Source organism: Eumetopias jubatus, unplaced genomic scaffold (assembly GCF_037043125.1).
Source record: "Eumetopias jubatus isolate StellerSeaLion01/CBP00866 unplaced genomic scaffold, mEumJub1_p1.0 scaffold_10, whole genome shotgun sequence".
Classification (NCBI taxonomy): Eukaryota; Metazoa; Chordata; class Mammalia; order Carnivora; family Otariidae; genus Eumetopias; species Eumetopias jubatus.
Window position 1 is genome coordinate 20,895,001 of NW_028274816.1, and position 27,189 is coordinate 20,922,189.

Sequence of the window (27,189 nt, forward strand, 5' to 3'; positions counted from 1 at the left end):
CAGAGGCTTTCTTTCCTTTTTTAGGATTCCTACAGCCTTGATTTCTTTTTTTTTTTTTCCCTTATTTGGGCCTCAGAAATTTTAGGAGCATTTTAGGCCTTGCTTTGTTTGGGGTTACCCAGGAAGCAGACCCTGGGACAAGGATTGGGGTACAAGTGATTTATTTTAGAAATGCTCCCAGGAAGCCCTAGAAGGAAGAGTGGGGCGTGAAACAGGGAAGGGAAGCAGCTGATGAAGGGAGAGTTGTCAATACAAGTTAATGGTGTGGGTCCCGGGAGCTTCCTGCCATCTGGGATGGGGAAGCAGTGGGGCACTCACAGCAGGTGTTTCTCCACCAGCTCCCCTCTGCTGTGGTTGAGGGCTTCTCCCAAGGGAATAAATTCTCCTGGACTTCACCAGCCCTGAAATGGGGCAGGGGCCGGTCCTCTTAGAGGAAGGCTAGAGATCGCCCTGTGCACCAAAATGAAAGGCCCCGGGGATACTGTGGGGGCACCCGCATTATCTGCTCCAGGCTTTTCCTGCCAGTGCCCCCTCTGGGTGTGCCACCATCCTGGCGCTTCTCTGGCGGAGAGTTGAGACTCAGACCCCCTTTTAATAATAGTGATAACAATGATAATGACATCACCACCACACAAAGAATTGCACTTAACCTCCCAACTACCTTACCAAATATAAACAAAGCAGAGAAGTCACCATGGGTCTGTCCCATGGAGGTGGGGGGAGGGGGGTTGGCTCTGACCCATGGAAGGTGGAGGAGGGGGCGCGGGTACCCACTAAGCGTCTGGCCTGAACCAACCTCTGCGTCGGCTGAGAGGCTGGGCTGGCTCGGCCATTTCCCGGGAGGAGGGGAGGACGCAGGTGAGTCGCAGGGGCCGGGTCTGACTGGCTCTGACCCGCTGCAGTGATCACCCTCCTCATCTTCCTGCGGCGGCGGCTCCGGAAACAGGCCCGCGCCCACGGCAAGAGCGTGCCCGAGATCCATGAGCAGCTAGTCACCTACGACGAGGAGGGTGGCGGCGAGATGGACACCACCAGCTACGACGTGTCGGTGCTCAACTCCGTGCGGCACGGCGGCGCCAAGCCCCCGCGACCCGCGCTGGACGCGCGGCCGTCCGTCTACGCGCAGCTGCAGAAGCCGCCCCGGCACGCGCCCGCAGCGCAGGGCGGGCCCGGGGAGATGGCCGCCATGATCGAGGTGAAGAAGGACGAGGCGGACCACGACGGCGGCGGCCCGCCCTACGACACGCTTCACATCTACGGCTACGAGGGCGCCGAGTCCATCGCCGAGTCCCTCAGCTCCCTGGGCACCGATTCATCCGACTCGGACATCGATTACGACTTCCTCAACGACTGGGGGCCCAGGTTCAAGATGCTGGCCGAGCTATACCGCTCAGACCCCCAGGAGGAGTTGGTGTACTAGGGGGCCTTGGGCCTCTCGTCTGGGGACCCAAACAACTGCAGCTCGGGCCAGTCAGACACCAAGCACCGCAAACTATAGCACTGACACCCCAGCCCAGCAGCCCTTCCTCGTGGGTCCCAGAGACTTCACCACCTTGGGTAGCAAACTCCAGGTCCCTGAAAGGTCCAGGAACATATTTCAGTGACAGCTACCCCCCAAATGCTGGAAGATCCAGGCTGGGGTTCTGTCTGGGCTCGGACACCCATAACCCCGTCGCCTGGGACCACGGGTCCAACTCAAAGCCTTTCTGTGGCTCCTCAAAGCAGCTTATGTTCAATTTCTCCAGGGGGAGATATTCCCTTGAAATCCCTGAACCCCCTGGTGAGATTGGTGAGGTCGGGGAGGTCCTGGTGCCTGTCTGCCTGGAGGCAAAGGGCTGGATGGCATGGCCTGTGGGGCAAAACTCTCTGCAGCCCAGTCCCACAGGAGACTGGAACTGTCCATCAGCCTACCCTGCTTCAACTTCCTCCACTCTCCCAAGTCCCCTACCACTCCCAGCCTCTCCCCAGGCCTGTCAAGAAGGAGGAGGGGGCCCCTTGACAGCTATAGAAGGTGGGTCCTGAAATGACCTTGCTGGCCTGCCACGCCCATAACTGCTGTACTAAGCACTGAAAATTCAACCAAAGTCAGGAAAATGGCTTGTTGAATTTTGAAGCAACTGTGAATCCATCCTGGAGGGACAGTGGAGACCAAGTATGACAGATCATGTGGTGAGGGCAACCTCCACACCCACACCCTTTGGAGAGAGCCTGGAGTAGCTGTGACCCCATTTTGAGACTCATCGACAACCCCTCCAGTTTTGCCTGGGAAGTGGAGATGTTCCCAGAACAGAAGACCTCTCCCCTATATGCCTTGCCTAGTCATTCCTTCATGCTCTCTCTTTCCCTCTTTCCATCTACTCCTTATCTCTTGACTTGAAGGCCCTCAAAATCTGACCCTCAACAACTCTGGCCAAAGTCCAAACCCAAACATGACTGCACTACAGAACTGCGCCGTTTGCCTTTAGGCACCTCGTTGTTGCCACATCTCAGGAAACCCCTGCAGGGCCCCCACACCCTGCAAAAAGCAAGGCCCCCCTGCCCTGTCCACGCCCTCTGGTTATCTGTGCATCTCCCACTTTCAGCCAAATATGGAACATTACATTGCAAACATGTCCTGGGGAAGTGGCATCACTCAACAGGAGGGGGCAGGACAGGAGGGAAACTCTCCAACTCACCCTTGGTCATGGACTGAGGTTCCCCTCTGAACAAGGGCCCTCACACTTCAGGAGATTGTAGATAACACTGACTTTTTTTTTTAGCTAATACCTAGTTTTTGTAATTTTTTTGTTTACTAATAATACTTACACATTTCTAGCTCTCACAAACATATAGAATAAGGGTTTTTGCATAATAAGCGGGTTGCTATTTAGGTTAACAACTTTAATTCAGGGTTTTAGTTGGATGAACAAATTCCTGTAACCTTTTTCCTATCATTGTAGTAATTACTCTAGTGATAATGACTATATATAGGCCACAGTGGTGCATGGGACGTACTGTATTTTTTTTATACCTAAATAAAGAAAAATCTTGAAATTCTTTTCTTTCTAGAGCTGAGAAAGCTCATATGAGACACATACACATCACCACCACCACCATCATCATCAAAGGAACCCTGGACACAAGGGGACATTTGCAATTAGGGTTTCAGAGACACTCACTCTGCATTGCAGCACAGAATAAACTGGACACCTAGTCCAGCCCTCTTTCTTCCCAGTGCTCAATGCCTTCACTCAGCCTCTGTACATGCCTCCCAATCCCACCTCCACCCTACACAACAGGCAGGGCCTCTGGAAGCTGGGGCTGACACACCATTTGTATTTGGCAAATGGACCAGGGCGGGTGAGATTCATCAGCAGTGAGGGAGGAAATCAATTTCTAATGAGCTGGTTGACAGGAGGGAGCAGCTAGCACTGTATTGGGGTGTGTGGACCCAACATTGGAGTCCTGTCTGGAAAACCTCACAATCAAAATGAGAAGAGGAAACTTCCTTGTCAGACTCAGGTCTTGAATTGGGGAGGTACGGGTTGAAGTTCACTTCAACAAGGCCCCTGCTCCTTGACCCCTACCATCAGGGTTTCCTGGGGACTGTGTCCTCCAAGGATGATATTTTGTAAAGATCTCAGGGGTCAGTTTGTCTTAATTCCAATTTTGCTCTAACTTCCTTTGTGATTTCCTTTTTGATCCATCGGTTATTTGGAACGCATTATTTAATTTTCACATATTTGTGAATTTTTCAAATTTCCTGCTGTTACTGATTTCTACTTTCTTTCCCTTATGGTTGGAGAACATAATTTTTATAATTTCAATCCTTATAAATTTATTTCCAACTTGTTTTATCCCTTAACATATGTTTTATCCTGGAGAATATTCTGTGTGCATTTGAGAGGAATGTGTATTCTGCTGTTAGTAGTGGAGTATTTTATAGCTGTCTGTTAGATATAGCCAGTTTGTAGTGTTGTTCAACTCTTTTATTCTCTCACTTATCTGTCTAGTTATTGTCTATCCATTATTGAAAGTGGGATGCTGAAATCTCCAACTATTATAGTTGAATTGTCTATTTCTCCTTTCAATTCTGTCAGTTTTTGTTTCATGTATTTTGAGTCTCTGTTGTTAGGGGCATATAGGTTTATAATTGTTATCCTGAAGGATTGACCCTTTGGCATTATAAAATGTACTTTTGTATCTGGTAACAATTTTTATCAGTCTGTTTCATCTAATATTAGTATAGTCACTCCAGCTCTCTTTCAGTTAGCTTGCATAATATATCTTTTTCCATCCTTTTACTTTCAACCAATTTGCATTTTTAATAGAAAGTGTGTCTTCTGTGGACAAAATATAATTGGATCATGGCAATTTATCCATCCTACCAATCTCTGATTTTTGACTGGCATGTTTAATCCTTTTACATTTAATGTAATTACTATAAGGTGAGATATATGTCTGCTATTTTCCTATTTTTTTCTACATCTTATACCTTTTTTGTTCCTCTATTACTCCATTACTGCCTTCTTTTATGTTAAATAGGTATTTTCTAGTGTACCATTTTAATTCTCTTGTCATGTCTTTACTTTTTTTTTTTAATTTCCTTAGTGGTTCCCATGAGGTTATATTTAAAATCTTATAACAATCCAGTTAGAATTTTTACTAATGTAATTTAAATACTATGCAAAACTTTGCTGCTTTATAGCTCTACTCCCTCTCGCCTCCTTTGCACTATCCATTGTTGTACATATTATATTTTCATACATTGTATGACCATCAACATAAATTTATAGTTTTTGCTTTATACACTTGTCTTTTAAATCAGATAGGAGGGGGAAAGTTACACACAAAAATATACCTCTTTAAATTTTCATATCTACTTATACAGTTACCTTTACTGCTGATCTTTATTTCTTCATATGGATTCAAGTTACTGTCTGTGTCTTTTCATTTCAACCTGAATGACTCTCCTTAGTAATTTTTGTAGGGAAAGTCTGGTAGTGAGAAATTCTCTCCATTTTGTTTATCTGGGCATTAATTTTCCTTTATTTTTCCAAAATACAGAATTCTTGACTGATAGCCTTTTTCTTTCAGCACTATGAATGTTATTCCACTGCCTTCTGGCCTCCCTAGCTTCTGATGAGAAATTAGCTATTACTCTTACTGAGGAAACTTTGTATGTGATACATAATTTCTCTGTTATTGCTTTTAATATTCCCTCTGTCTTTGATCTTCAACAGTTTCATTATGATGTGTCTGGGATAAATCTTAACAGTTTATCTTATTGGAGTTCATTGAACTTATTGGATATGTAGATTAATATTTTTATCAAATTTGAAAGTTTGGGGCCATTATCTTTTCAGATATTCTTTCTGCCTCTTTCTCTTTTTACTCTGGGACACCCATTATGCATATATGAGTATGTCTGATGATGTCCAATAGCTATCTAAGGCTCTATTCATTTTCTTCATTTTTTTTGTTGTTGCTGTTCCTCTGACAAGATAATCTCAGTTGATCTATCCTCAAGTTTACTGATCTTTCTTCAGCTAATTCACATCTGTTCTTGAGCTCTTGTGAATTTTTCATTTCATTTATTATATTTTCAACTCCGGAGTTTCCATTTGTTGGTTTTTTTTTAATAATTTCTATCTCTTTACTGATATTCTCTTTGGTGAGACATAATCCTCACATTTTTCTTTAGTTCTTTAGACATGGTTTCCTTTAGTTCTTTGGATGTATTTTAAATAACTAGGTTAAACTCTTTGGCTAGTAAGTCCAACATCTGGGTTTCTTTAGGGATAGTTTCTATCAGTTGCTTTTTTTTCCCCTACAAATGGGCTATACTTTCTGGTTTCTTTGTATGTCTCATAGTTTTTGTAGAAAGTTGGATATTTTAAGTACTATAACATGGCAACTGTGGAAACCATACCCTTGCTCCCCAAGGTTTGTTGTTTTGGTTTTTGTTGCTGCTGCAGTTTGTTTAGTGGCCTTCCTAAACTAATGCTGTAAAATTTGTACTCTTTGTTGTGTGTGGCCACTGAAGTCTCTGCTTGGTGGTAGTCAGCCAATGAGTGGTCAGATTCCCCCTTAAATGCCTAAAACGAATAAATCTCTCAGCGCTTGCTAAAAGGCTCTGTGTGTATGTTGGAAAACTTCTTCAAAGCTCAGGCAGGCAGTTTACAACTCAGCCTTAGCCTTCCCTTTCTGATTGCACAGAGCCTCAAAGTCCACCCGAATTGAGAGCTTGGGGTTTCCTCTGGTGTCTCCCTGGACATGTGCTTAGCCCTACACATGTGAGTGGCCTTTTAGATTCCCAGGAATATGCCAGAGTTTTTCAAGTGAGTGGACAGCTCATTCCCAACTCTTAAGATTTTTGGTCAGCTTCTTGTTTGCCTGAGCTGTTATCACTACCTCAGGCAGCTGAGATGTGAAAGGATTGCCACTGATTGTTTTCAGCAAATGCCTTCAGGAAAAAAAGCTGTTTGCATTAAGCAAATCTCATGTGAGGTGAAATAAAAGCAAGCTTTAAAATGAGGTCTTCTAGGGGTGCCTGGGTGGCTCAGTCGTTATGCGTCTGCCTTCGGCTCAGGTCATTATCCCAGTGTCCTGCGATAGAGCCCCAAGTCTGGCTCCTTGCTCTGCGGGAAGCCTGCTTATCCCTCTCCCCACTCCCCCTGCTTGTGTTCTCTCTCTCAGTCAAATAAATAAAATCTTTAAAAAAATAAATAAAACGAGGTCTTCTAAGGACCAACAGACAGGTCAAATAATGACAGTTACTTGGGAACTGGGCTTTGGAGGAGCTCCAACACCACTCTTCCCCTTCCAGTCATTGGTAGGCTGCTGATTTTCACTGATTGTGGGGCTATTGGGTTTCAAGGCTACTACAGGGCTGAAGTAACTAGGGTAAGTTAAAAGACCACAAAGATCATGGTTCTTACCAAGATTTAGCCTCTTCTTGTGAATAAACACTCACAGAATTGTTGAAAGACTTTGGTTAATTCCCAGAGTTCTGAAAAAGTTGATTTTGACAATTTTTTCCAGTGTTCTCATTGTTTTTATGGAAAACAGGATTTCCTTATTCTGCCATTCCTGTGGATGTCAACCCCACCACCACCACCTAGGCTGGTTTTTGAGCTCAGTTTTCCTGCCTATCTAATGTCCAAATTCAGAGGCTTGCCATCTGAACTCAGAGTTGCCCAACCCCTGGATCTCATGAGATCTGTCCACTACCTTTTCCTCCAAGAAGCCTCTTAGGCTTCACATCACCTCCTATCCCTCCAACCCTCTAGTAGGGTCTGGCTCTGAGCTCCCAGCCACTCTAGCAACCTCCTTTCTTTGGTTCCTGTTTACCCTGAGGTTGGAGGAGTGAAGGCAGGAGGCTTGCCTCTGAATCTGCAGCCTCTGGTAGACACCACAGTAGGGCACAAACCCAGTGCTCCCTGGATTTTGCTAACTATACTGCTCCAGTGAATCCTGGGCCCTGCAACTGGCAAAAGTGGGCAGGAGCAGCAGAGGCTCAGAGCCCTTCCCCTTACCCCAAGTCAAATCTCTGAGGCTGACATGAAATTCCTCTTCATAGAAGACCGAAGTGAGGCCCAGAAAGGGTTGCAACATGACCAAAGCCACACAGCAAGTTAGAGACTAGTGCTAGAATCCCCCCTCCTGGTCCCCCCCAAAAATGTGGATCTGCAGGTGACTTTCCCAGACCTGGGAGCTGAAGGCTGGACCAGGAAGTGCTATCCATCTCTATTGAGCTGGTCGTGGGAAAAATTACCACTTGGGGGCGCACGACATAAGCAAATGCTCAGCAGCAACCCCCGTGCAGCGCACCCAGATATTCTGATGTAGACCACAGGCTCTCAGGGTTCTGGGCCTTGACCAAGAACCTGGATCAGAGAGGCAGCCACAAAGTCCAACCCCACAACCCACCTTAGGCTCTGGCTCTGTCCCTCCCCTCCAGCCAGGCTCTGATGTGGGAGAGTCAAGGATCTAGTTCTCCACCTTCCCGAGGAAACAGGACACCTACAGCCTCCAGCTATCCTGTTGGCACTGAGAACCTCAACTCATAGGGATCGGCTGACCCTGGCTGCAGGAGCCTTTGGCTTGTAAGGGTCACAGTCCACTGCACAATCCCTCCCAGTACCAACCTCTGCCTCAGGGTCCATGTCCAGCCCTCCTGCTCTTCACTAAATCAATCCTGGAGGATGGACTCTGGGCCAGAAACTGTCCATCCCTGCATGCCCTGGTTCCAGGCACCTCCCAGGTCAAGGATACACACAATAAATCCTACTGTCCTCAAGGTGATGGATCGAGTCTCTGATCCTCACAACCAAAACCTTAGTCCACCCATGAATCCCCCTTCCAAATATTAGCCTAAGAGGCACACATAGGGTACATCTGCCACAGTGTTAATTTCTAGTTATGTACAAGGCAAAAAATTGGAAACAATGGAAATATCCAACAAGAAGTTAGTTAGGTAAATTATGGAAGATCCATTAAAAAAAAATACCGGACAGCCATTAAAAGTCATGCTGTTACATGGTGATCTTGAGCTGAACTCAAAGTCAAGCAAAAAGGCAGAATCCAATGCATTATTTATAGTCGGATCCCAATTTTTTTTTACTAGTAGATATTCATCTCCAGATTTTGGAATTATGTAATTTTTCTTTTCTTCTTAATTCTGTGTTTTCCAAATTTTCTATATCAGCATGCAGTATGTTTATAATCAGAAAGGATGTTATTTTATGTTATATCTTATGTTAATAGGTAATCACTTTCTTCTAATTGAAAACTGAATATGATAAGCAAAGTTTATGCCCAAATACCATTTTTTAAATTGAGTTTTTGTTTTTTAAGTCTATGATTTATTAAAGCAACACTTTTTGTTTTTTAAATTAACCAAACTGCTTTTAAAACCATTGCTTTTGAACCAGGCAAAACTATTGTTGGAAGGTTTGTTAATTTTATTGTTTTGTTTTGTTTTTAATTTTTGAAAGCATTTATCTAAACTTGGCCATGTGGGACCTGCACCTCTTAGCATTTGGAGTTCTTTAACTCCAAATTCCCAGCAACTTTCTGCATCAGTGCAATTAAAGTCCATGGAATAAGAAAAACCTGGTTTTCCAGACAGGTGATCCTCATATGATTCTCAATGCATAGAAATAGCCTACATTACTCTTTCTCAAAGATATGAGAAAGAGCTGGGACCAATTTTCCACAGCCCATCCAGAGGCCATCTGGGGATGTCTAACGCTCAAGAATTTCACAGGACTTTGCAATGTGCTTTCCTGGCTTGGGGTGTTAAAAGCACAATTAACTTATTACACTCCTGAAAAATGGTTGCAGGAGGGATGGTTAATGATGTTACACAGGAAGCTGTGCAAGGAAGTTTTGGGTTTTGATGGGACTTTGAGCAGGAAGTGAGTCTTCTCATCAAAGGGAAAAAACAAAGCTCTACCTTTGAGTTCAACGGTTTTGCTGGCTAAGCAGAAGGAGACCTTCAGGCAGAGCGTGCTCAGCAGGAGAAAGAAAAGCCCTACCTGGGGCACCACCTAAAGCAGCTAACATTTTGCACAGCACAAAGAGTGAAAAGTGATCTGGGGCTTCTTTTTCTTTCTTTCTTTCTTTCACACCAATTCTGATACAGACATAGAACGAAACACTACTGAACAACAAAAAGGAAGGACAAATTGATACATACAACAACTGGAATGGATCTCAGTTGCATTATGCTAAATAAAAGAGGGTAGACTCCAAAGACTATATATTTTATGATTCCATTCATTCAACATCTGAAAAAGGCAAACCTAGAGCAAAAGAGAACAGATCAGGATTCCCAGGAGTTGGCAAGGAAGGAAGATTTGACTAAAAAAGAGAAGGTGCACAAGGGAGATTTTTGGGGTGACAGGACCATTCAGTATCTTATCCGTGGCAGTAAACAAGTCTATTTGTCAAAATCATAGAACTGTACTCCCCTCAAAAGTGAATATTACTATATGTAAATATAGAGTAAATTTTTTAATCGACTTTTTTTAATGGAGAGAGATTTCATCAGGGTCTCTATTTTATTATTTTTTTTAGAGAGAGAGAGTGTGTGTGCATGAGCAAGGGGGGGAGGGGCAGAGGGAGACTCTTAAGCAGGCCCCATGCCCAGCGCAAGACCCAATGCTGGGGTCAATCTCACAACTGTGAGATCATGACCTGAGCCGAAATCAAGAGTCAGACGCTTAACTGACTGAGCCACCCAGGTGCCCCTATTTCATTTTAAAAGTGATTGGTTATTGGTCACATCATTGGCACACAAGACCCAAGTATATGCACTTACGTGTTTATTCCGTCTCTAAAATATCTGTTGAACAATGTGCTAATGAACAAATTCCCTTGATTTTACTCCTGATGTCTCCTGAAGCCCTCTCCTCTAAACTGTGCCAGCCTTAATTGGGGCCCTCTTCCTTCTGTACTGTTATTCCCCAAATTCCCCAATTGCTCTTTCTACCTCTAGCCTCAACCCCCACCAGCCATTCTCCTGCTGTCACTGAAATTATCTGTCTAAAGTGCAAATAAGATTTTGCACTCCCATAAACTCAACAGAATTTTTCAAACTTCCCATGGCTCTCCACTGTCAGATGACAGAGCCCAGACTCTTCAGCCTACTACCCAAGGCCCTGCATAATCTGGCTTCTCCTTAACATTTTAATCTCTGTATTGACATGTCTGCCTTTGTGCCAAACACTGTCATATTAAGCTGTTAGCCTTTCCTCAGACAAATGGTAGGTTGTCTTATTGGTCAAAATATGCACTGCCCTTCTCTGTGGGAGAGTTACACATCCCTAACCCATTGATGTCAAGCTTGGCCAAGTGATTCAATTTGTTGAATGTGCGTGAAAGAGACACTTGCCACTTTGCAGCAGAAAGTTTAAGAACCAGCTCACGGTTCCACCATCTCTAGTCTCTCTGCCACCAGCACTGAACATATAACATGAGTGAAAAATAAACCTTCATTTTTGCAAGCCACTGAGATTTGGGCGGCTGCGTGCTACCACAGCAGAGCTTAGCCGAACCTGACTGAAACACTCCATTAGAACATAAGCTCCATAACTGTTCACTCTGTAACCCCTATGCATAGTACAGACACATGGCTGGTACTCAGTACATATTTCCTGAACGAACGGATATAGTCAGTGAATGAATGAACACATGACCCCTAGGCCTTTGCACACGTTGTTCTCTCAGTAAAGAGGGACCATCTCTGCTTCTTCACTTGCCCAAATCCTCCTCAAGTCAAACCTCAAAGATATCCTCCTCCAAGAAGCCTTCCCTGCCCATCACTCTCTCCTCCCTAAGAAATCAGTGTATATTTCTGGTCTCATAATAAACTCCTGTCTTCTTGCCCTGACTATAACACCCTTAGGCAAGGTCAGATCCACCTCCCCTTGCTGGCCCTATGCCCAGCACCCATGGTCCAGAGCAAATGGGTAGATGAATGAATAAAGGAGTAAAGGAATAGGGAGCTTTCAATTCCTTCAGGTAATCACAGGCTTTCCCCATTTCAGGCCTTTGCTCATGCTGTTCCTCCGGAAAATCAGTCCCTTCCCCATTTGCTAGCCTAACCCTTCTAAATCTTTTAGGGTCACCTGTCCCATCCACTATATATCCCTGTCACAGTTAAGTCATTTACTCTCCCCTGTTCCCACAAACTTAATACATCCCTTCAACAGAGCCCTTACCACATGGCACTGAGATCGTCTATGGTCTCTCTGACTCTGTGAGCATTGCAAGGGCAGGCCCCGAGTCTGATTCATCCTTATGTCCCCATACCTAAGACTTAATCACAATGACAGCAACAACAAGACAATAATAAAGATAACCAACCAGGGTATGCTCTGGTTAGATAAACAGATGAATGAACATTGGAGTGAATGAATGAATTAATCTGAATGGGTTCTAGAATGTTCTTCCATTGTCCCTCAGAAAGCCCAGGCTCATCACTAGAGGAGAACTCTCCGAATGTGATGGGGGCTGAGCTGGCTGATGCTTTGTTACCCCAGCTGACTGCTCTCCCAGGGCCCTGCTCCTGTCCCCAAACTCATGGGCCACATGACCCCATCAGTGAGTGCAGGACACTATAAGGATCACCACACCGTCCCACTTCCCAATCCACCACTGACATCCGGCCTCCCCAACCCCCGCAGCGAGCTGGCAGAGGTGTCCCAGAGCATGACTCCAGGGAAGTGTGTGCGCCAGGTCAGCCCTGGAGCCTCCTCTAATCTGTCACTAACAGGTGACAAATGGAAGAGGGGAGGAATGGAGAAAGATTTGCAGAAAAGGAGGAGCAAGAGGGAATCTGCATCCATTCCAAAGTCAACATGCATGGCTAATTGTGTAATTGACTGCAGATGTGATCGGGAACTTGGAATATGACAGTGAACACCCAAGGTCAAGAAACGCTAATCACCTCCACATAATGCTTTCCCTCCTCTGACCTTTGCCCCAGAGGATCCCAAGGGAACCAAGGAGAAGAAGAGGGGTGGAAGAAGAATCAGCACTTATCCAGAACTCATCCTAAAGGCAGACCTCCAGGAACTTCAATCATCTGGAAACCAACCGGGAACCAGAAGCAAATAGAAAGCTTCCCTGTAACTGATCAGTACTCATCAGAAATGTCAAGGTCATGTAAGTAAGGAAAGAAGGAGAAATTCTTACAGACTGGAAGAGTCTGAGGACACACAACCACCATGAGCAATGTGGGATTCTGGAGCAGATCCTGAAACAGAAGAACATTTGAGGAAAACTGGTGAAATTCACCTAAAGTACAACAATGGTATCGTACCACTGTTCATTTCCTGGTTTTGATCCCTGGACTATGGTTTTGGAAGTTGTTATCATTAGGGGAAGCTGGATGAAGGATACACAGGAACTCCATTTTTGCAATATTTTTTATAGGTCTGAAAGTATCTTACAATAAAAAGTGTGCTTTGTTTTGCCTTCCAAAGGACTTGTGTGCAGCCATCAGCCTCCTGCTAAGAATGCAGTCACGCTCACCCAACCTGGTTTTCCTGAATTGTCTGTGAATCTAGCTTATTTATTTAGCAGTCATGGAGATTGTTCGCTCAAGAAACCTACAGTCCTTCTGTGAAGCTTTGGAGTATCAAATGGGAGAGGGAGGAGGAGAGCTGAAAGCGATACATCGAGAAGGGCAGGGAGAGAGAAGGCGCTGTAGTGATGCCATGTGGGGCCATTCAGCACCAGGGCAGATCGGCCTGTGCACCTGAAGAACCCACAGAGGCAGCTCCCTGGTCCAGTTCCGTCGCCGGTGTCTTTAGGATCCAGTTCCATTTGTGCAGCAAGTGTTTATGGAACCTTGAGCCAGACCCTGAGCTGGGGACACTGGGTTCCTGCTCTCCAAAGGCTCGCAAATGGGGAGGCACGTGGGCACAAACACAAAAAAAAGTATTACACAATTTCTATCATTCTGAAATGTGAAGTGTGTTAAGGAACCCCAGAGCCCTAATACAGAGCAAGTGATTCAACCTCAGAGGAGACATGGTCAGAGAAGCTGCTGAAGAAGAGGGTCTTTGGAAGTCAGAGGCAGCTAGAGCCCGGGGGTTCGGGTGGAGAGTGGTTGGAAGGGAACCTAGCAAGGTGGGCAGAGACCAGATCAGAACGAATCTTGACTCGTTTCCAGTGTGGACTTGACTTAGCTAGAGGAAGCTACTGAAGGTCTTAAGCAAAGACATGGGTTGATTTAAGGAAGCTCCATGGTTGCAGTGTGGAGGGGTGTCCTTCCTTCCGGACTGAATTGAGAAGTTATATCAAGGCCACTGAGTGCCCTGTTTTAGGGGGCGGAATGCCTGCAGCACACTGTGTGAGGGTGAAAATGAACAAGGCGATAGTCCCAGCAGAGATGCTGAGAAACAGCTCTTTCCCTGCAGGGCTGAATTCATAAGACTCTGCTTGTCCACCAGGCTGCCCTGCCTTTCCCCACGTGTAAAGGCTCAGCTGCTCCATGCTGGGGTGTGAATGGTTCGTGCACTGTGCTGCATTCAGATGGCATAGTTACTATACTTCTAGGGGACGAGTTCTCCTGGCAGCATTTCAAATCCATCCCAGTCAGCTCAAAACGAATAGCAGCCAGACAGCCTCCTAAGGGAGGGACAAAGGGGGGCCCTCTCTCTTTCTGACCATCTAGGTTTCTAGCTGTCTCAGCCCTTCTAAGTCGCCAAACTTAAGAGGCGCAGGTGCAGAGGGCAGCAAAGCCCCCTAGAGCAGTCAAACCCGGTTTAGGATTCTCTGTTCCTCTGAGTCTTGTGGATGTGTGTGGGTGATATGGAGATGTTCCTGAGTCCCCAAGAGTCACCAGAACTCTTGACAGAGAGGACCAGGACAGAAAAGAGAGGCAGGGTTAAGAGTTCCCTTCACACTTGCCAGGTGCCCCAGCAGAGGGGGCCATAAGCTAAAGATGCTGGAGACCCAGGTCCCAAGCTGTGCTTGCATAAGACCCTTCTGCTGGACCAAGGGACTGAAAAAGTGAGCAATTTGCTACAGGAAGCAGAGCAGGCAAAGGGCAGAGCAGGAACAGAACCAGGTTTTTCTGGCTCCAGACTCAGAGCTCCTGACCCAGGCCAGAGTTAACTTCTCTGTGCTTTCCGGAACTTAGAGCAAAGGCCTCACGAAATCCCCTGTGTTCCAGCCCTACCTCCCACTGGCAAATGCCTCACAAATGCAACAGGCACCTGCTATGTGCCAGGCCAGCCCCTCCTGCACCACATCTCTCTCCTGTAACTCTAACGGGTGGTAGAAATGCCTGACACATAGGCAGGTTTTCTATAAATGTTTTCTGCTCCACTGGTTTATTCATACACCATCTTCTTCCAAAGAGAATCAAAGCCACTTAAAAACACACACATACTACGTATAATGTTTTCTCTAACAAGTGAGTAACGAGGAGCAAAGGAAATATACACACATCTCAATTTTTTTAAATAAGTGAGTGAATCAGGACAAGAGAAACACATGCATTACAATTTTTTTAAAATAAGTGAGTGAATTGGGACAAAGGAAAAATAAGGATAAGAAATAAAAGAAAAAGCTCAGGATGGCACTGAAAGACACAATCTCTGCATTTGCCAGAGGGGGACCCCAAAAATTGACTATAAGTAACAACCACTGGAGGGAAGCACCCTCTGTTGCAAGATTCACAATATTCAAGGGATATCTAAAAATAAACAAAAAGAAAAAAAAAACGTTGTTTAGAAGAAGTGAAACTATATTTGTTACTAAGCACAGAAAGAAAGTTGACTGATGGACTGAACAGATATTAGCTCCTTCCCTTTACCCCTCTGCCTGAAATCCCAATCTCTCCTCCACCTTCCCGCTGGGAGCAGCCTAGACTGCCTCAACCGGGCAGATGCACAAAAAAATGGGGCAATCTTTTGCTTTTTTTAAGACTTTTTCTCAAAGTAGAATATACGTACATTAGAATGCACATCAGTGTACTATTCGGTGAATTTTCACAAGCAAAATACGCCTGTGTACCTGCACCGAGATCAAGAAACAGCATTACCAGCGCACCTAAAACCCCCTCCCAGCCAATACCTCACCAAGGGCAAACTGCCCAGACTTCTAACACCATAGATGTGCTTTTCTTATTTTGGAGCATTATATAAATAGAATCATTCAGTGTCTGGCTTCTCTCACTCAACCCTGTTTGTCAGTTGCCCATACATTTCTTGTAGCTGTAGTATGTTTATTCTCATTGCTATATTCCATCATGTGGCTATCCACAATTTATTCTCCTGTAGATGGACAGGTTGATCCATTCTTGGTCAGGAAAATAAGGGCAATCACAGGTTGCACATGGCTCTTTTTAACTTAGTACTTAATAATTTAAGTTCTTTAGTTCAGAAGATGCCAATGTTATTTTTCTAAACTTTTAAATGAGACTCAAATGCACCATCTGAAAACTGTCAGTCTGGCAGCTGTCATTATTTTGATCACTGAAATCTATTTTTGTAACCAAAGATGTCTCAGTCCTGTGGCCAGGGAACCAAAAAAAAAAAAAACATATAGAAAAGCCATACAATTTTTTTTTTTTTTGCTCTTTTGCAATTAGACCTTCAACATTTGTAGACAACATTTATTGAGACTTCACTATGTGTCAGGAACTGTACTAAACATTCTGTTTGTACTATTCCTTTCAACTCTGACAACAACCCTGTGGAATAGTTTCACTTTTATTACTCTCATTTTTCAAGCTCTGTCCTCAGCAGTTAGCAGAGGATCTAGTACAAACCAGGCACTCAGTAATGCTTATTAAGCAAGGCAGTGAATGGATGATAACAGCTACCATTTATACAGCCCATAGTATATACCAGAAACTGTGCCAAAAGTTTACATTCATTATCCTATCCAATCTTCCAAAAAACCTGAGATGACATAGGAGACACCTTTGGGAGTTTTGTCCAACTCACAAATCCCCCACTTTCTCTGAGAACTACCCGCTGCTTATGCACACCTGTCCACTAGCTGCCACGTTTGTGCTATATGACCCCACCCCTCTGGTCACAGTTGATTGGACCTGAATTAGACACCTAATGCGGCTCAGCCAATCACATTCTCTCTTGGGAATGCAGACTTGGCGTTGAAAAGATGGTCAGTTAGTTTTCCTTGTGGCCAGAAGTGAGGTGCTATGAACTCACCCCCACGCTGGAGTGTGGACTTTTTATAGAATAATGGCAGGAAAGAGGAGAGAGGTGCAGAGACAAGAGGCCGAGTCCCTCTGGGTTCCCACCTCTTCCTCTGTTCTCCACTCTAGGACCTCAAAGAGCCCAGATTTGGATAGGTAAATATTCTCTTTTTCCTTCCACATATGAATAAACTGAAGCTTGGAGGAAGTAAAGTGACTTGCCCAGAGTCACAATCCAGTGAATGGCAGAGCAAAGACTTGAACCCAGGTCTGCCCAAGTCTGCGACCTGAGCTGTTTCCTCTTCCACACACTGACATTACTTGGTCCAGATCACTGGGACCCTCCCAGATCAATCTTTCATCCCTGCTGCAAGCTTTTTGAAGGCCAGGGCCACATCTGACTCATTATAGCATCTCCACCTGGAATGAACACTGTCAGGTGTCAGTGGCCAGCCACCAGGATGGAGATTTCACGGGGCTAAAGGAAACATCATGGTGTGACTGATAGGAAGTTAATGGGTTTTGTGAATATAAATTGTAGAGGCAGAAAAGTGGAGCATGGAACTCAGATACTTCCTAATGACCCTGACAGAGAAGCCAGTGAGCAATTGATGAAAGCCCATAGCAGCCATAGCTGGAGAGGGACCACCACAAAACTAAAGATGGTATGAGGGTTCAGTATGCCACCCTGGAAAACAGAGAATACCTAAATCCTCCTCGTGCCACAAACCTCAGCCTGGCCGCCTTGAGTTCACCCTTGGCCAAATAAGTGAAGTGAGAATTGGGTTTGGGTCCAGGCCAAATGTGGGGGCCTGGCCAACCCCAGGGGCTGAACCCAGAGCACATCATTGGCCAAAGTCCTCATTCTGCAGAGACTGGATCATTTGATCCCCTCTGCACACATGTACTCCACCCCATCTTCCACAAGGTAGTCAGAGAGATCTTCTAAAACACCAAACTGATCAGGTCACCCCCTCCAGAAAACCCTCATGTGGCCCCCGAGGCCCTGGCCTGTCATTCAAGGCCTTTATGACCTGCTATGGTACAGTAAGAAATAGATTTGATCTTTGGCCAGGTTCCTGGCACAAAGCTCCTAAAAGCCCTGTAATCTACAGGGTGTTAAGGGTGATAGGAGCATCTTTTGTTATATTGGGTTTTGTGCAGAGCTCCTAAGATTCTTGGAATTTCCTAAAAGTGTTAAGAGAATCTTTTGTTATTCATTATGAGCCCTTTTCATCACACCTAAGTTTACGCTAAGGAGGTGATTTCACATGGGGCCCTTACATAGCCTCAGAATAGGTATGGTCATCAGAAAGACCAAGTGGTAGAACTTTCAGCTCCACCCAATGATCTATAGGAGGAAGAGTGGGGCAGGGAGGGGCAGGGCAGGGGCGGGGGGGGTGGCTGGAAATTAAGCTATTAACTCTTTTTTTTAAAGATTTTTATTTATTTATTTGACAGAGAGAGAGAGACAGTGAGAGAGGGAACACAAGCAGGGGGAGTGGGAGAGGGAGAAGCAGGCTTCCCGCTGAGCAGGAAGCCCGATGAGGGGCTTGATCCCAGGACCCCAGGATCATGACCTGAGAAGAGGCAGACACTTAACAGCTGAGCCACCCAGGCGCCCTGCTATTAAAAACTCTTGAACACTGAGATTGATGAGCTTCCTGATAAGTGAACATGTCAAAGTGCTGGGAGGGTGATGTTCCCAGAGAGATCATGGAAACACCACACACTAACCCCCCAAAAGCTTGTGCTATGCATCTCTTTCATCCAGCTGTTCCTAAGTTGAATGCTTTGTAATAAACTGATAAACATAAGTAAAATATCTCCCTGAGTTCTGTGAACTCTCCTAGCAAATTATTGAACCCAAGGAGGCAAGTGAGGGAAACCTCTATTTAGAGCCAAAATTGTAGCCTTGTGATTGGGATCTACAGTGGTGAGCAGTCTTGTGGTATTGAGCCCCTAAGTTATGGGGTGTCTCTGTGAACCTCAGGTAGTTAGTATCAGAATTGAGTTGAACTGTTGGACACACAGTTGGTATCTGGGGAGTTAGACAATTGGTTGTTGATGTTAGAAAACACCATGGGATGACCGCAGAGTCCTGGGATCGGGTCCCATGTCCAGCTCCTTGCTCAGCAAGGAGCTTGCTTCTCCCCCTCCCGCTCCCCCTGCTCCTGCTTGCTCATTCTCTCTCTGTCAAATAAATAAATAAAATCTTTAGAAAAAGAAAGAAAGAAAGAAAGAAAGAAAGAAAGAAAGAAAGAAAAAGAAAGAAAGAAAGAAAGAAAGAAAGAAAGAAAGAAAGAAAGAAAGAAAGAAAGAAAGAAAGAAAACACTATGGACCTGCTGTTTCAGTCTTCGCTCATAACACACTGCTCACTCACTCAACTTTGCTCCCAATATTCCATGTTACTGCATCCCTGACAGTTTAAATGAACTTTAAACTCAACTCAATGAGCACAACCTCAAAAAAGCCTATTCCAACCTCCTCAGATTGGGTTACGTGTCCTTCCTTTGTGCACTTCTAGCACAGAAAATATACTGTTCTGTGACCGTTGGCTTACACATCTGCCTCTCCCAACAGACTGTGGGCTCCTTAAGAGCAGGGACTTGGTTTTTCTACATCATTTTTTTTTTCACCAGTACAGAGCAGAGTGCTAGACCTGTAGGAGACATCAATAACTATGTATGGGATGCGTGGGTGTATAGATGCAAATGGGGTAGAAAGTTGGGTAAATGGGAGTATATGGATGACTAAATGGATAGGAGGAAGAATGAGTGGGTGTGTGGGAGGACAGGGAGGTGGATAAAGCAGAAGAAGGTTGGATAGATGGTGGATGGATGCTGGATGATGGATGGATGGATGGATAGGAAGGTAGGAGAATGGATGTGTGGGAGGACAGGGAGGTGGATAAAGCAGAAGGTTGGATAGATGGTGGATGGATGGGTGGACAGGAAGGTGGGAGGAGGGATAGGTGGACAAGTGAGAGGATAGATGGGCGAATGAGTGGATAAATGGACAGATGATAAGAGGGTGGAAGAAAGGACACATGGATTCATGGGAAGATAGATGGAGACATGAATAGGTAAATAGGTGGGTGATTCAATCAATTCCAGTGCCTGCACATCTAAGCCTAGGGTTCAGTCCTCAGGTCGTCTTTGTGGCCCAGACTCCTCTCAGAGTTCTGCTGCCTGCCAACAACTCCCGAAATTCAACATGCATAAAATCAAATTCATATTCATCTTCCCTAAACTTCCAGTGTTCTGCTCCTCGGTGACTGGCAACACCACCATCCAGCTGCCCAGCTAGAAATCCAGGGATGATCCTGGACTCTTTCTACTCCCTCAACCCCCATACTCAAGACATCACCAAGTCCTGTTGACTTGACCTCTGACAACTCTTGTGGCATGTCTCATCACTGCAACTTTACCTCCGTCTCTGTGACTCGGTGGTTATGTCAGTCACCCTCTCTAGGCAGTGAGTCCTATAAAGGAGAGACCATGATTATTTTGGCTTTACTTGTTTTGGGGCAGGCAGGTTTAGGTGCAAATCTGAGTCCTACCCCTAATTAGTTATGTGACAACTGAGCAAGTTACTTGACCTCCATAAACCTCTTTGCTGCACATGAAAAATAAGAAAACATTGTCCCCCTCTACAGAACACTGGAGTGAAAATAATGCATGTAGTGTGGCTAACAGAGGGGCTGGTCTCCATGAAGACATGTCATGACTGGGCTGTCAGCAGCAGCAGAAAGGTCTGTATGCAGACCCTGCTCACTCCTCAGCCAGTTTACCCTGAAATAAGCTCTACCCTGAATACAAATCTTCAAGCAGGCCCAGAATGAAGTCCCCCAGAGGAGGGGCTGCCTTTTGCATTTCAGCACCTGGAGACCTCTCTCAGGGGCCTAGAAAGGTGGCTTTCCTCCTAAAGGGTGACAGAGAGGGACAGCCCACCCCAGCCCCTCCAGCCAGGAGAAAGGGTGGTCAAGGCTTATTAAATCCCCAGAAGAGTTTAGGAACCCAGAGACCAGTCTTCTTAACATGTCCATTTCACTAAGTCCCTCCCTCCTTCAGGAGTCTATGGAGGCTCTGCTGCCTACAGCATCAGATATAGCTTCCTTTACCTAGGATCTCACCTCCATCCCCCTGCTGGACCTGGTGCCCCACAGTCCACCCTTCCCTCAGACACGTCTCTTACCAGCCTGCCTACTCCTTCCTGATCCCAGGCCCTGCCCTCTGTCCTGGAAAGCCTTCGTCTATAAATCCTTTTCCTTCTCTCAAAGTCCCTCTTCCAGAAAGCTCTCGAGGATAGACCCAGCCTACGCTGATTTCCCTCTCTTCTGAGGGCCCAAGGCCCTGGTGCCTCCAATTAAAGACAAAGCACTGGTGTAAGACCCATTTGGATACAATTCCAAGCTTACTACAGATAAAAGATACATTTTTTTAAAGGACAAAATCATGACTGTTACACAAACGTAAATGAACACTCATCAAAGACTTTAGCACATTAATCAATGAGGGAACCAGTAAGAGATTATACACAATTCAAAGGTAAATCCAAAGCACAGCCATGCGTATAGCTTTTAGGCCACCCCTAAGATATCAACTGACCCCACCTGACAATATTCACGTGCATCTCAGTAGCCAAGAATATTCTGCATTTCAATCAGTTTTCTTCAACTAATGAAACAGGAAAATAGCTCAGAGACCATGAAAGGCACAAACTCCCATAGAAACAGATAACCACAGGTGAGGTAACACCCAATATTCAATTTAAAAGATACCTGGTAATCTTTTGTGGCCTATTTTAAAGTGCTTCAGCATCTTACTGGGTGTGGTTTAATGAGCTGTGGAACTCTGGAAAGTCACTTGAATTCAGAGTGCCTCCGTTTCCTCATCTGTGAAGTGGGGCGACAGTTCAGACTCCTCCAAGCTCTCAGCAGACAGCAGCTCCATAAGGAGCTGCTTCAGGTTTGGCAGATAGCTCTGCACCTCAGCACCTGCACCTGAGCTTGCCAGCTCCTGCGCCCTAGAAAAGCCCTGCTCCCAGCCCCCACCCCTCATGCAGCAGGGACCCAGGCCCCTTCCTTCATCTCTCCTAACACCACCAAGACACAATCAAAAGGAAACCTTTAACAAGAATCACAGGGAAAGAGGAAAAGGCTTTGAAAAGCTGCTGGGATAGCTTTCCCTCCCTTCCCACCTTCCCTTTTTAGAGCATGGTGTGCTCTCCACCCCCAAAACCAAGGCAATCTTGGGAGCTGGGCCCTTTGTAATGTAATTCAAGGCTGGTAAGATGCTTTTGACATAATTCTGTATAAGGGATATACTAGCAACAGGTAACCTTCCCGAGATGCTTTTGACATAATTCTGTATAAGGGATATACCTGCGACAGGTAACCTTCCCAAAAGGTCTAATGGATTTTCAGACAAATAGCCCAGAAGCCAGACCCACCCTGATGGACTTTCCCCCTCCCCTCCTCACCCCTAGTATCAGAAGATTCTCCCCAACAATAGAATTGGAAGTTGACCATACCCTACGAATGATGGCAGTAATATGGAGCACTCTCTAGGGCAAATCCCCATAGTCTGGCGCTTGAGGACTCTCAGGGCACCTCACTGTCACTCTGTGACCTCTGGAAATCTCCTCCTCCAGGCTCCCTACCCTGCCTCCACCCTGCTCTTGGTCAAGCAGCCCCTAAACACCATCATGCTTCCTTGGTGCCCAGGAGATGCCCCCTCCTCCAAGTCTGACCCCATCTAGAAGAAAACCTCAAAAACCTATGAACATACCCATTGAAATAAAGAATAGTCATGGACATGCACTAACTCACCCATGAGAATGTTCTTCACAGTGTTGTCTCAACATGTGAAAAACCAGAAACAAACTAAGCACCCAGCAACAGAGGATTAGCTAAATAAGGTATAGTACAACCATCTGATGCAATGCTAGGCAGCCATTAAAAGTGTAATGTGGGATAGGAGAAGAGAGACAGTGAGCAAGCTCACTACACTTAAGGACACTTGTAGAGTACTACAATGACAAGGAAAGAAAAAGAAACCTCAGCAGTAGCAGGGACCAATTTCTATGTTCTTCTTTTGTCTTTTGATTTTTCACAAGTGCCCCACGCTAACGTGTATTTGCAGATGGACAGATAGACAGGCAGATGGACACAGTTCAACTCCCGGAAGCTAGACTCAACACCACTAGGCCCAGTGGAAACCAGTTCTGGGTTCCAGTGTGAAGAACAAGCCAGATTTGTCAGACCACTGATGTTCAAAGGGAGGCTGGAGTTCATTTCCCCAGATGAACTCTTAAGGATTAGAGCCTTCCACAAGTTCTCAAAGTGCCACCCCACAAAACACATACACACGGTCTTGTCAAACTGGACAGCTCACCTGTAAAACCACTAACATCCAGAATATCCATCCTGCAAGGATCACCTGCAAGGTGTCTGCTCAGGGAGGTCAAGGTCACCTCATTGGTGTTGTGCAGTGGGCACAGCCCTGGCCTGGGAGTCCTAGAGCCTCCAATCCTAGCTCTCTGGCCCTGGCCGGTCCACTCCTTTCTCTAGTCCTTTATGTATTCATCCATAAAATAAATGCATGGGGTTGGACAAAGGGACTCTCAGTTCCCCTTTCTTGGAACTCGCAAAGATGTTTCCCTTTATTCTGGTCCCATTCCCCACATAGCACATACGCCCCCATAAGAGCCCCAAATGGAGCTGGAATCCCCAGCCCAGGTCCCACCCTCTCCTGTTGGGGGGTTGGCGGGAGGCAGTAGAGGAGGCAGGGCCCAGAATGCACAACTACCAAAGAAGGCTGGGAATTGTCCTCACATTCCAAAGCCCTGGATCATACAGGTGCCCCTGCCCACCCCCCACCCAGGGATACCCAAGACAAAATGAGTGGCAGAACTGGGAGTCAGGTTTGCTCTCTCCACCAGAGCCTACTCTGTCCCCACCCTAACCCACCGTACCCACAGTGGGGCCTTGCTTCTCTTCGGAGCCATCCCATCCCATGGCTCCTCCCCTTCTCCGAGTCTTATCATAAACATTTTTAGCTCTTTGTCCTTATGTTTCGTTTTTGAGACCCACTTTCTAGCCTCCAACAACCAAATGGGAGTTAGGAGAGAGTCATCAAAGAAGTATAACATCAACTCATTCATCAAATTTAGAGGGCAGGGGCCGTGCAGGACCCCAAGGATTTCCTTCCCAGTCAAGTAGGGGAGACATAAATAACCGGAGAGCACCACAACGTAGCGGGGGGCGGGGGGGGGCAAATAAACAGAAGTTCTATCATAATGACGTAAGGGAGGCCTGGGGAATGAGCTGGACTTGTCCAAGGCCCCAAAGTAGGGTGTGGACAGAGCAGGTCCATCTGCCGGGCCAAGCTCTGTGCCTGGGGTTTGCGGGGAGTAGGGTGCAGAGGGCACGGGGTGCGGCGAGGAGTGAAGGAAACGCGCAAGCTGACGGCTCAGGAGAGGAACGCTTCAGCCGGGCCTAGCTGACATCCCGACATGCCCCAGAACTCACCTGCTGGCAACTGGGAGCGGAGGCCCTGCCAGCCTAGGCTGCCCCTCCCAGTGGCCGTGACAGGGTCCCCCCCCAACAAGTGCCCAGTTTTGCCTCTGACCAAACTGCCTGACTGTCCTTCCCTGCACATATCGTTGTCTACCCTTCTCTGCACACGTCTGTGCGTCTGTCCGTCTCTGCTCCCGCCTGTCCGTATGTCATTCTCTACACATGCCTGTCCGTCTGGCGCGCTGGGCACACTGCATCTCTGGGCCTCCCCGCCGCGCCTGCTGTTGTGTGGGTGTCGGGTTGGCTGTGCGCAGAGGGGCGCGGCCCGACCCACCCCCTCCCGCGTCCCCCCATCTGAGGGATGACCCCGGCGGCGGCCCAGAGCTGCCGAAGCCTCGAAGCCGCCACACAACACTGCTGAAGCCGAGGAGGCGCGCCGCCTAGGGGGGCCCGGGAGCGGACGGCTGTGGCTTGGGCGGAGGCGCAGGGCCGACGGGCAGGCGGGCGGGGCTGCGGCAGGGCAGGGCTGGGACTGGGGCTGAGAAGCCGCCGCCGCCTCTGCTGGGGATCGCGGGCAGCAAGTCCGCTCGGCCCGGCCCCGCCCCGCCCGCCCCGCCCGCCCCGCCCCGCCCCTGCGCGCCGAGCAGGCCGAGGCGGAGCGGCGCGCCCCCCGCGACGCCCGAGCTCGAGCCCGAGCCCGAGCCCGAGCCCGAGCCCGAGCCAGAGCGCAGAGGCATCCGAGCGGGAACCAGAGCAGGAGCAGGAGCAGGAGCCGGAGCCAGAGCTGGAGCCAGAGCCGGAGCCAGACCCGGAGCCGGAGCCGGAGCCGGAGCCGGAGCCAGAGCGGGAACCCGAGCTGGAGCCGAAGCTGGAGCCGGCACTGCGGCGCGCGGAGCGGAGCGAGGCGGCTAAGCCGAGTAAGGGGCGTTGGGCCGGGGGCGGTGCTGGGGAGGGGCGGGAAGGGGGTCCCGGCCCCCTCCCCCGAGCTCTGCGGCGGCCCCGGCGCACGCACACACCCGGGGCGCTTCGCGCTTAGCCTTGGCGCGCCGGGAGGGCGGACCGGCGGTCCGAAGCCGAACCGCAGCGCGCTCCAAACGGGATTCCCAGACTCCCGCCCCGGGCCCCCTCACCCCGGCCCGGCCAATGCTGCCCCGAGCACGCCCTCGGGCCACGGGGAAGCGAAGGTCTCCCGGAGCGTCCACCCCGTGTGGGCGTCATAAGACAGCCTTCCCGGTCCCGCGCCCTCGGTTTCGGGACCCCTGAACAACCCACCTAAGAAGGGGAAGCTAAGACGCACTTTCGGCCCGGGTGGAAGAGGGAAGGGGCTCCCGGCTTTGTAGAGTTTGAAGCTAGAACCCGCCCCCACCCTTGAGCCAGGAAGTTTGACCCTCCGACGGGCGGGTCACCCGGGCCGTGCCCCCGCTTCGGTGCCTGCGGTGCTGGCTTATCTCCGCACCAACGGTGGGAGAGGGGGCGTCCCCGCCGCACCTTCTCTCGCTTTGGGGCAGACTTTCCCTTGCGTGGTAAGTGGGACCCGAAGCTGGGTCCGAGGCCGCTGCTTTGGCTGGCTGCGCAGCGCCAAGCGGCACAGCCGCCTCTCCCCAAGCGCCCTCGGAGGCTCACTAGTGCCCACCCCACCCCCGGCTGACTCGCGCAGCCCTTCCTCCCCCTCCCCCATCCCCCCCTCCATCGGCTCCGCAGAAGAGCTGGTGCGCAGAAGACCCAGAGCTGCCCTCTTGATCCCACACCAGTGTCAGCGGGGGTGGCCAAGCGGGGGTGGCAGGGAAGGCGAAGGCACAAGTGACAGGTGTGAGAGGCAGGGGCTCCAGGAGTTTGATCCTTGATCTTGATCCACACAGCCCCACCGGCACCTGCCTTGAGGATGCCCCTCAAGACTCCCTCCCCAAACACCCTGACTTCACCTCCCTGTGCCTCAATTTCCTCCACTGACAAGTAGGCAAGATTCTGTTGTGAGCAGAATGTTTAAGGGCTTTGGTACCGCAGGATGGGCTTGATTGACTTCCTAGTTGTGTGACCTTAGACAAGGCGCTTAACCTCTCTTGAGCCTTAGTTTCCCCACCTGAAACATGGCGAACGCGTGTTGAAAGGATTCAGTGAAATCCTGCTTGGGGGCGGGGGGCTACCATGGGGCTTGGCACACAGCCAGGACTCAATTCAGGTTGGCTACAGGTGTCATTTTATGAAGTTTCCAGCATCAGTAGATGCCAGGCAGAGTGAGTTCCCCTGAAGTGGTGGGGACATGATCCCCACCAAGCCCCCTTCAAGGAGGCCTTTGAACCCACCAAGGCCTTGATGACATCTAATTGTGATTCAAAACTTAGGGCCTGCCCTTTGTCAGACATCCCCTCCTCCCCAGGCTTTCTACTGCCTGGGCCAGCTTTCTCCTCCCTTATCACACCACATCCATCCAGGAGGGAAAAGACTCTGTCTGACTGACTTTTCCTTTTGCCCTTGGCTCATGTCTGCTGCCCTGGCGGAGGGCTTCTTACGCATTTCTCACAATCTGTGCAAGAGAATTCTGCACACCTCTCTCCACTCTGCAGTTTGGGGGTGGGGGTGGGGAGGACTTGCTTTCCCTGAGGAGCCATAGCCTATCAGGTGGCTTGGACGTTCCAGTAGCGATGGCTCAGACAGGCAGCAGAAAGCAGCAGGGGGAGCTACCACCAGGACAAGGAGACAGGAGGAGGTCTGAGGGGTTCCAACCATGTTTTCATGCTGACCGTGGTGTGTTCATCCAGGCCCCTGAGCCAGGAGGCACCAGAAATGATGAACCTTGGGAGGAAATGGAGCCAGTGGCTGACCCAGAGGTTAGGACTTCAGAGCTGGAAGGTCCCCAGGAAGAGATCTCCCTGTCTGTGCATTGGGGGCCTCAGGCTCAGAGCAGAGCAGGCGAGACCCAGCACCTAGGGGAGGACGCTGGCATCTCTGGGGTGGCATGGAGGGTGTAAGTGGCAGGAGCACCGTTGGGAAGAAAACAGA

At 48.0% G+C, this 27,189-nt stretch overlaps 2 protein-coding genes across 3 annotated transcripts in view; both read left to right on the forward strand.

Moving 5' to 3' along the window:
• The window catches only part of CDH5 (cadherin 5), an 18,014-nt gene extending 16,594 nt beyond the window's left edge, over nucleotides 1-1,420 (forward strand). The window contains exon 11 of the mRNA XM_028091874.2: nucleotides 903-1,420. Coding sequence (XP_027947675.1) covers nucleotides 903-1,420 — 518 coding nt within the window. The remainder of the gene's footprint in view (nucleotides 1-902) is intronic.
• A 23,447-nt stretch (nucleotides 1,421-24,867) lies between these two features.
• The window catches only part of BEAN1 (brain expressed associated with NEDD4 1), a 36,505-nt gene continuing 34,183 nt past the window's right edge, over nucleotides 24,868-27,189 (forward strand). For both annotated transcript variants that reach the window (XM_028091961.2, XM_028091969.2), the window contains exon 1: nucleotides 24,868-25,106. The gene's annotated coding sequence lies outside the window, so the exon portion shown is untranslated. The remainder of the gene's footprint in view (nucleotides 25,107-27,189) is intronic.